At 42.7% G+C, this 11039-nt stretch overlaps 1 protein-coding gene across 1 annotated transcript in view; it reads left to right on the forward strand.

Annotated features, from left to right (window-relative positions):
• Window positions 1-11039, forward strand: part of neo (ZP and PAN domain-containing protein neyo) — a 105375-nt gene that overhangs the window by 31122 nt on the left and 63214 nt on the right. Inside the window, 1 exon segment of the mRNA XM_011499610.1 lies at window positions 9346-9547. Coding sequence (XP_011497912.1) covers window positions 9346-9547 — 202 coding nt within the window.

An 11039-nucleotide genomic window follows, 5' to 3' on the forward strand; every position in this document is an offset into this window, starting at 1 on the left:
AAAGGAGAGACCAAAAATAAAAATTTTAATCTGTAATAATGAATTTTATGGATAATGCAATAATAGGGAGAAGAAACTCGTGCGAATCATTCACGAGAAATCTTATATATTTACTTTTTGATGTGGATGTAAAAAAAAATTTATTATTTCCTTAAGCCATGCTTCGAGTACATTTAAAATCCTATCAGAGGTTAATGCATTTTCCAAAGTAGTAAGAGCTTGATAATATAAGGTAGCGGGCTTGAAGCGAGCAAGCATTAGATCATCATAATGTTTCCGCTCGAGCCGAGAGATTTGAGACAAGTGAATACATGCACATTTAATATTCCCTTCATATCGGAGCCTCATACACGTCTCGCCAACACTGAAGACGAACGTGACCAAAGCGGCGTAAAAATCTCAAGCATCGCTTAGATTGAGATTTGTCGCGTGTAAAGGTTTTGTCGAGTACAAAGTAGCAAAACACAAAAGAAAAAACAAAAAACAACATAAATAACCGAGGGATAAGAAGGTGCTAAAGCATTTCGCTGTCCTCGTCCGTATGAGTGTGGCTGCCCCTCCGTTGCTCGTCTCCCTGCATCTAAAATTTTTGAATTCAGTTGTCGGACTTGGTCCTCTTTTATTCGCAGGCTCCATAGCAAGGCACCACGGTATTCGCGAAAAGCGGATACGGATAGGACTGACGAGAGCAAACGCAAAAACGACTTTACCCGAGATCAAAGAATAGCCCGAGAGATCCTCAGACTTAGAAACGAGATGAAAATGTATGCAGATAGGTACGCGCATCTCGCGAATGGTAAGCCGAGGAGTCGTAGCTTGGCGTCAAAATACGGATGAATTCGATTCGCGAAACTATAGCGATGTCTGGCGAAAAGAATGGTGGCAAGAGGTTGTCGAAGCCGCTCGAAGATAAAGAAGAAGTCAAGAAGAAAGCAACTCGTCCTGCTATCGCCGAGCTCAAAGGCCGATTGAAAATGCTGGCAGTAGTTCAAGATTCGCTTTATTCAAGCGTCTCATACATGCTAAACTCGCCCCCAATCTAAAATATTATTTCCCCGGACAGGTTCGACGTCTTCCCGTAATATCCCATGGTTACACGGCACGAGTCCCATCGTTCCTTCCTTCCTTCCTTCCTTCCTTCCTTCCTTCCTTCCTTCCTTCCTTCCTTCAACCCTTCCTTCTCGCTCGTTCCTCCCGCGTCAATTCGTCACCCCTCACCCGACCGCCCTATCTTGCGCAGACACGATAACACATAATTGCATTTCATTCCGCCTACGATTTATCAAGAGCGGAAAATCGTTGGGCTAATATTTTTTTTTCCCTCCCTCCGCTCTTTTACGACGCTGCGCCGTATGTTTCCCGCGCCCGAGAGCGCGTCCACCTACGCGTGGCCGATTCTTTCCGCTGGAATTTTCACAATAATCACAACTAAACGCTCATGCCCTTGCGGTCTGTTCGCATCAGTTCACCCGCTCGTCCATTCCGCCAATTTTTACCCAAAGCTCACTTCTCGCGAAGGAGGAACGAACTCGCTACTACAATTATACGTTGATTAGTCGGACATTAAGGGAATCTTTAAGAGCTGACACATTTACCATGCCATATTCATTGCCATATTATTTACGACTCGTTGAAATTACTTCTGTATTAGTAATAAAGCAACGTCCTATTAGGTTTGAAATTTCTTTGATAAAAATTTTTTGCCACGTAGTAGTAGTATTTGAGTTTGAGAATTAATGCGCCGAGATGCGGCTCGTAATTTTACTCTTTGGATGATTACAAGATTTTGCGGTGTATATCGTAAAATTTAATCACAATCATGAAAATAAAATGTATATTTATTTCATTGTTAGAATGTTAAATTAACTATAAAGGCTATAATAAATTTTTAATAGAAGGAATTATGGGAGTTATAATCGCGTTAGAATTTAATTTCATTTTAAGTTTACGTATCGTAATTGAGTATATTTATGAGGCCATAAAATTACATCGTCTTCATTTTCCAGTTGTCATAAAAAATTTTAATAAATTACTTTTCGACGTCACTTAAAGCTCAGCTTATCCCTACTTTGTTTCCATCTGCCATCGTTATTAATTGAAAATTCAAGACATTTGTTCAGGAGCGTCTCATGAGTTAATTCTTCGAAACCAATAAATATATACCTTGGCTGGTTAACTTTTACATTTCCAATTATATCCATTTTTCTAAGAATTTTATGCTTGAAATAATGCCTTAAAACAATAATTTATCAATATAATATATCCAATAATTTTAATATAATGCATTTTTACTCTTCTATTCTAGATTAAGTGACATTAACGTAAGACAAAATAAAAACGATAACTAAGTAAACAAAGAAAGAACGAAACAAAAAACATAACTTAATCGTATTCAAATATCACATTAAATTGTCAAAATTTATTAGAAATTGCCCGAAAGCCTAATAGAAATTATAAATGGTACGAAAGTAAGGAATAATTACGCATATGCGTACGCATCCGACGTATCCTCGAGAATCTCCCTCTTTATACTGAATAATTTACTTTGTTAAAGTGCGCACGAGAATCTGCGACATTTACGAACGTCTTATCGCTCCTCATCCCCTCTCGACACGAGACAACTCGAAAATCGAGCAACACTACCCAAGACATCGTAAAGCAGCGCACGTACAATTTTAACGAAATTACTCGCATAACAAGACCGAAATTAGGAAAAACTCGGGACTCTCTATCGCTCGTTTGCTTATAATTTGACTTCCCATTAGGCTGCTTTAAATCCAATCAATTATACCATTCGTTTTTATCGGGTAACCAAGGCCGCGATCTTTCCGATGCACCTCGCAATCCCCGCGCGGCGCAACTCCATTTAATCATCGAATAAACACAGATATTTTCCATGGGGGCAAACTATAATGAGCAACTGAATGCGTACGCTCTCGCACCCACTTAGTGAGCGCGCACCGGTGTTACCGCAAGACATTGTTGTGTGTACACCGGAAATGCATTGCTCGCTCGACTCGTCCTCTTCAAAAACCCACCTCCCGCACCGCCCATACATCGCATGAGTTTATCCGTATGCAGCGGGAGCGCGATGTCCCGCTAGGATCCCACGCGTAGTCTTCAAAACTCGCGGAATAGATTCCAGAGTGCTACGGCCGTCCTTATATATCAGTGATCGAGGCATTCCGCAACGTTTGCGCAACTTATTGTCTGCGCGCACACGTCTTCTCACACGCGCACGCGCTCGCACAAAGATTGATAGATAGATAGTTAGATGTATAGATAGATAGGTAAATAGATAGATAGATAAATAGATGGGTAGATAAGAGGGAGTGAGAGAGATATATATAAATATGTAGATAGATCGATGGAGAGAAAGAGAGACGCGGAGAGGGATAAAAAGACAGATAAGTGGATACATAATGGCCAGGGGCGCGTGTACTTCTATCTCCGGGGATGCTATGACCGCGCGATATTATGTAATATATTTGCCCGTTTTCCTCTTCCTACCATTCGTACGTAAGCCCATATATATATATATATATATACTGGTTTGGGCCTGTTCACAAACACGCGTGTACATGCACGGAAATTCGTACTCGTGTATGTTAGTACATATGAGATACATAGATAGATAGATGGATAGACAGATGGATGGATGGATGGATGTATAGATGGCTGGGGGTGGAGAGGGAATGAATTAGGACAAGGAAAATGCGAGAGAAAGAGAGAGAGAGAGAGAGAGAGAGAACGACAGACAGACAGACAGACAGAGAGAAAGAGCAAAGAGAAGCTCGTGCCATCATGGTGGAGCTCAGACTTTTCTCGTCACGTTCCCCCGTCCGGCACCTGTACATCGGTGCCGTGACCTGTGCATGTTCACCCGTATGCCGTGATTATTTCTCGAAGATTATCGGTGTGGCTTACGCTAAATGAATTAGATTTCTCTACCCGGTAACGCGAATATTCTCCTCTTACTTCTCTTCCTGATCTTCTCTTCGTTAGTCTTACTCTTTTTACCATTGCCTCAAGTCGAAACATCACGAGCTATTATAGTGACATCGTATGTCCAGTTAGTCATGAATAAATAATAATCGCCCTTTAAAAGAACAACGATGAATAACGGCATTTTATCTGTCACTTTGAGAGCTCAACATTACCGTAATATCAATCCTGTTCTAAAATTCGAAACAGCTGGTACTTCGTAACAGTCGACATTTGCATTTGAAGAATTAAAGACTTGCGGCATACGATCCGTTCTAAACATCCAGCACTTACTCTAGGTTTGCCCGAAAGCCGAATTTCCGGGAAATTTAAGAGCAGCTTGTCAAAGGAGGCCGGCCTCACAATATAAATTAAATTAGCAATTTCGCTCGGGGAAAAAAAGTAAATAAAATACTTCCTCCAAGCACGAAACGAAGCCTGTATCACTTAATCAAGTAGGAACCTCGGGAATTACCCGCGATGATTAAGCTACTAGATGTAATGGGTTAACGCACGTTTCATGTACACCTTAATAAACACATATTGTTGTGATGATTATGGGAGCCGCTATGGGAAAAAAAGTTAAACTTTACAGCCGACGAAAAACTTAAATGGACTGTACGAGTTCGTAAACCTTATTTCGAGGTTGTGAAAAATACCCTCCAGGTGTATACTACGGTATATTAGTTTTATTGGCAACGAGAGTGTCAGGGTATGAGAGTCAGTCGGGCTGAGGCAGAGCGAGAGAGAAAGTGGGAGATAAAGAAAGAGATAACAGGAATGAGTATTTCGAGTTAAAAGAGCAGCGAAAGAAAAGAAGAGTTATAATACGGCTTCCTTCGCTTGTTTCACTCCCTTCCCTCGCCAAGTGTAATTAAGCCCGCGTAACACGTTAATTTACAAAATTAACGGTAGCCAATTATTTGTTACACTGAACTTCAGGGCGTCGAAACGCAAAGTTTCGCGGCAGATGGCTCGATGTAAATCACAGCCGCACAAATTCAATGTACAGTTACTTGGTTCGGGGGCTCGGGGTGGCGCACCTACAGGTTCATGAAGACTTTTTCAATAACCGCGTGAGACGCCAAGGGGTTTGGCGGTCGCCCAGAGCGGGGGGGGGAGGTTATTTATAACAAACTTGGGCTTTTTCCTTATGAATTATCAAAGCCAATACGAAGAATATAATGAACGGGCACTTTAGCTTTACAATTACTGCTCGAAGGCTCCTGCTTATAAAATGTCAGCCACTACTTATTACTTTGTACAAATTGTCACTTAATTTCAGAGCGAGACAAAAGCGAGATGCCATCGCGTCTAATCAAGCTCCGTTAGCGGAGAAAAAACTAAGTATATGCTTCGATTGGAAGTCCCGGGAGAGAAATTATAATTAGGGAATGACATATTGGAACGAGTGGGACTTAAAAGGACACCTCTGGCGCATTTAAATAACTGTATTGTTTGGAATAAAACAGTGAATGTGATTACGCATCCGTTAGGTTTGGAAATATATTTTATTTTATCCTATTAATTTGCATTAATTAGGCTGGACGTAGTTGGGTGTGCGCCGATCAAACATTTCTTGCGCTAATAATAAATTTGTTTATCTACGACGATTTCCATATTCACATCGGTGAATTCTTTTTCAACGGACTTTCTACAATTTTGCCACTCTTGTCTACTGCAAGCGGTAACAAATCTGTTTAATATTCATTACTTTTATATAATACGTAGACGAGCGATAAATTATTCTAATTATTTACGGCTAGTAATAATAATACTGCTATTACCAGTTAAAATTGTAATTAAAATGTGTACATAACGTGCTCAAGAAATATACAATCCATTTCAATAATTGAGCTCTCTAAAATTTTACCACCTGTCAAGATAATAAATACCACTGAAATATCATTTTTAACGCACTCGACGAATTATCATTGGAGATACACGTAAATTTAGCTCCGTAGCCCCGTCAATTGAGAGAACATCATTAACAATCGCTATTGTTTTCGTGATTTTCATTACATTTTACCTAAAGCATCCACCTCCCCTCCCCTAGCATTCTTCAACATAATGTGCAAACGATTCGTATAAATTCATTCCCAAGGATACATCATTAATGGCACTTGGGCCAACCAACGATATTATTATAGTTGTATGTGTGACGTATCGAACACTTTTATTCATAATTAAACAATTTCGCAAGCTCGAGGAATTTCAAAGTTCATTTCAATATAAATATCGCAAACGAATTTCTAGGAGCTCGATTCATTATTACAAGCAACTTATAACATTATTAGGTAAGTCGCGTATTAAACATCCATGGCATAAGCAAGCAAAACCTATTATAATCAAGAATCCGTGTTATTCATGCAATTATTCAAGATAAGAAACTGTCTATTCCGGCAATTTCGCGAATTGCTAATTCCTGCCTAGTAATCGCGCGAGCTCATGCTCATTCCAATCTTATACTACGCATATCTGGAAAAGTTATTCTTCTTGGGTTGGAGTGGAGGTTGGGATTCGCGTATGCACGAACCACACGGGCACGAAAGCAAGTGCAAATATGACTTTCAATATTCGCTCATTGCCTGGTGGTTTTGCAATGCTCCAACCCCCCCCCCCCCCCCCCCCCCCCCCCCCCCCCAACCCCGCCATCACGAGCCACCATCACCCGGCCCACCCGTCTCATACGCCCTGCGGTACTCATGTCCCTGTCGCTCGCACATCTCTCGACTCTCGATGAGCGTACGTATACGCACGTGAAACTCGCACATCGGTAGAAAGGGACAGAGTCAGCGATGAAGAGGCTCCCCGCGGTATATAATACACCATTATCTTGTAATGCGGTAGCATTATAACTGTAAGCGCTGCTTGTTTTCGCCGTGCTCGCACGTGCTATGGCTTAGTAGACCCCCGGAAGTGCGGCAAAATGAAGCGAAATGAAGTGCGGCTCTTCACCGCCGCGTAACGACTAACGTCTTTTTAACCGCAATTTCGTCTCTCTATCGACGTCCCCGATAAATAATCGTCCGAGGGGACTCAGGCTCACTGCCCCCGTCCGTTTCGTGCCCCGCGGTTCGGTCCAATTATTGCTGGCTGGAGCGGTTCCGCGACCATCCGATTACCGCGCTCGCGCCACCGAGGATGTCCGAGTCATTTTTCCATCGACGTCCCCATTAGATAATTACGGGAATGGGGAAGCGCGCGTACCGATACATGCGTCGGCCGCGGATGAGCTTCCTATTTTTCAGCGATGATTAGACGCTTGCCCTTCATCCTAAGCAAATCCAACCCCATGTAGGAAGAAGACGTCGGCATTACTTATTCATGAAATTCAAAGAAGACTCGATATTAATTTGAATAATTCCTCGCAAACACGAATGAAGTTTGTCGAGAATTTTTACAGTACCGCTGTCCACTTTGTAATGATATATTTAAATTTGATTGCACTACATCTCGTGTCCATCCGTTTGTACGCATTCAATATGAATTGCAATTTACCTTGCGCATTTTTAGCAACGGTCTTTGCTAATACACTTTATTATAGATTTTAATAAGACTAGCAGGCTTGCGAGCGTCTCTTTTAATTCTAACTTTGCGATCGATGTTGGAACAATTCTCTCATTACATTCAATTTCGATATTCGAATTATCAGGGTCATTCTTATTCATATGTTTTGATCATATCCTAATGATATTTATATAGTATGGTTACGCACACATTGAGATAGATAGATAGATAGATAGATAGATAGATAGAGAGAGAGAGAGAGAGAGAGAGAGAGAGAGAGAGAGAGAGACAGAGGAAGAGATGGAGCCACTGATACATGAGCGAATATGTACAAAACATTTCGTATGTTTGAACATTTCGTACAAAAGTTCTGTGGCTGAGAAGATCTTTCCACCTTTTGGCAATGAGTATTTAGTAATGGCCGAATCCGAAAACAACCGTATATTAATTTTCCGTTAAGGATTTATGAAAGCGTATCATTTATAAAAGTTGCTCTTCAACATCCCGTTATAGTGCCCAATGATAAATTGCGAGTTATTCCAACTTTTATTAACTTTTTGTTAATTTTTCCTCTACCAGCCGTATTAGACTGTCATTCATTAATAGTTTTTGAAGTTCGAATTGACATCTATTTATTAACATCAATCAAGCTTTTAATAGAGCAATAATTCAGTATTCAATCGATACTGGTTTAATATACTCAATATTACCATACCAGTAGTCTCTAAATACATGATGCCGTGTATATGCCTCGAGTATAAAAGTTGTATTGCTTTATGTCTTTATCGTAAACTTGCCTCGGATGATCGATTGATTTTCCTCTTTCAAACACTCCAACAAAGTTTGCTACTCTTTATTGTGAAGTCAATCTTACATCAAACTTACTACAAGATTAATTACAAAGCGCTGCGCTTGAGGAAGGCACTTTGACTTTCATACCTCGCATTCCATTCCAGCGCCTATCATACGCGCAAAATTAGCAAAAATTAAAAAACAAAAAGAAAAAAAGGGAGAGGAGAAGGAGGAGGATGAGGAGGAGGAGGAGGAGGAGGAGGGAATGGCATCGCAGAAAAAACAAGGATAAAGTAGCGAAATGAATGAAAAAAAAAGCAACAACAAAATAACAAAACAACGATCAGCGATGTCTTATCAGGCTCTTATTTAGCATTTGTTTTCGTTTCATTAGCATGATTATAGAGGTACTACTAGCTTGTCCCTCTTTTAATTAAAACATGTCCTGGCAACACTATATAATTAATATTGCCGCAGCCACATTAATCACTCGACTTATCGTTTCACGTAATCGAAGGCCTACTTTGTCGAGAGGGCATGCCCAACAAAACTATCCATATTTCATGAAAATTTCATTCGAATGCTTATGAAACTTGGGCCAGTCACGCACGCGATGTATTTTAAAGGACCGTAAATGCAATTTATATATAAAATGCTCTATCGTTCTGAGTAAATAAAGCTTGAATAGCATCAAAGTAGCGCCGAATCATCGATATAGGAACGAGGAGAGACAGCGGAGGATGGAGGACATCCAGAGATAATGAGAGAGAGAGAGAGAGAGAGAGAGAGAGAGAGAGAGAGATCGAAAAGTAGAGAGGAATAGAGTACGCCACGGGATTGGCACGCCGTGTACAGTTAGATGCGAAATGACATAGAGACGCTGGCCGGCACTTAATACGCCTTGTGCACGTGTCTGAGGAAGAAGAAGAAGAAGTCGCTTCTCCCCGACTCTCCGTCCTCATCAATGCCGCCCACGCCCCACTCTCCCGCTCCGTAAACCATTCTCTCTTACTAAGAGGCCTTCGCCACGCCGTTCATCTTACTATTGCGTTGTTGCAGGTGCGCTATCGCAGTCCCAGTTCCCGGTATTCACGATTTACGCCCAGAAAAGTTGCCTCTCGGTGAAGCCGTGCGAGAGGGCCTGGTGCATCGACAGAGTCCAAGGACACCGGCTCCAGGGTCACACCAGGCGCACCACCAATGCTTCCTCGCGCCAGCATTGCCTCGAACTCTGTCTCGGCGAGCGGGACTTCCTCTGTCGGTAAGTACCAACTCGCGACTTCTTTGGCTTCTTCCCCAGGGAAGCCCGACGACGTGCTCGAGCACTCCTTACTTATGACCACCGACACCAACCAATTCACTCGGCAATCGCGAACTAACCCCTTCTCTCCCGCCCTCCCTCCCAACCGGCCACCCGTCGACCTCAAGACCCATTATTCAACCGCGCGACGAAAGTGTTCGCGTAACCCGCGTAATATACTTACGAGCCCCAGCCATTACCGGCCGCTAAATATTCATTCGGCCTAGGCGATTCGCGCTGCGCGCCCTTTAAATTACACGCGCTGTGAAATATTGAAATGCCCATCGAGCCGAGCATAATGGAAAAGGGGAGCGCGCGCTTGGCTACAGCCATCCTGATCCCCACCCCGTGCCACACCAAGCATCTCGGGCGAACGAGAGGAGCTGGTAGGCGCGAGTACTCCCGGTAGCATCTTCGTATCCCGATATCGCCACTCTCTTCGTCTTCGTAGCTCGGCTTCCTCCTCGTCTCGCGCTCACGACTCTCGGGCCAATCTCGCCTCACGTCCGCGAGTTGCGTAACCGTGCGTAACCGGAGGCAATTATGCGTATCGAGACGCTTCTTTACAGCCACGTATAAATAATGCGGCTCAATGTCACACGTTCTTTATGCGCATACGTTGACTCGCGCTCGGAGATAATGCAAAGCTTAACCGGTCGTCCTGCGCCTCCCAACCTGCCGCATCATCGTGCCGGTTCAGTTCAACCTAGCCGACCATGCATTTCGATGCTGCGCGAGTGCCATTGCCGTTTTGTAACTTCAATTTTTCCCTTCGATCGCCCAAATCATTGGTCAAGCTATAGTTTGCAATCGGCCCACGACACCCCTTATAGCACCTATCATCATCATCATCATCATCATCATCATCATCACTAATATTCATTATTTATTAGATATTATTTATTATTCACGACCGCGAGCGGGCTGTTTATTTAAGCTCGTTAATGTAGTCCCCGCATGCGGCTGTACGTGCGATATTTGCCATCGCTGTTATCGTCGATGCTGACGAGTCGCCAAATGGATATTAATATCCTCGAGGATGCATTGGCACGTGGGAGCAAAAAAGCGTTAAGCTGATTTTATTAAAATTAATTTTTTACTCCGGCTTATTTCGAAGAGAGGGAATCCAATCAGCCGAGGTTAATTCGGTTGTAAGGAGAAAAAGAGGATAAAGCGCGGGTAAGAAGCGAGAGGAAAAGTGGCGAGAAGCCGGAGGAAACGGCAAAAAAGTGGGTGGGGCTCCTTGGCGCAAGTGTTTATAGCGCGCGCGCGCGCGCGCTCGCGCGGGCCACGGAGTACTCTTTTCTCTCTCTCTCTCTCTCTCTCTCTCTCTCTCTCTCTCGCTCTCTCGCTCTCTCTCTCTTTTATTCTCTTCTATATCCATTTCGGTCGAGTTTTTCTTCTTTTGGTGTTTTTGTCGCCGAGCGCTAATCGGACCATTTCACGGCATTCC

The sequence above is a fragment of the Ceratosolen solmsi genome, unplaced genomic scaffold (genome assembly GCF_000503995.2).
Source record: "Ceratosolen solmsi marchali unplaced genomic scaffold, CerSol_1.0 scaffold35, whole genome shotgun sequence".
Taxonomy (NCBI): domain Eukaryota; kingdom Metazoa; phylum Arthropoda; class Insecta; order Hymenoptera; family Agaonidae; genus Ceratosolen; species Ceratosolen solmsi.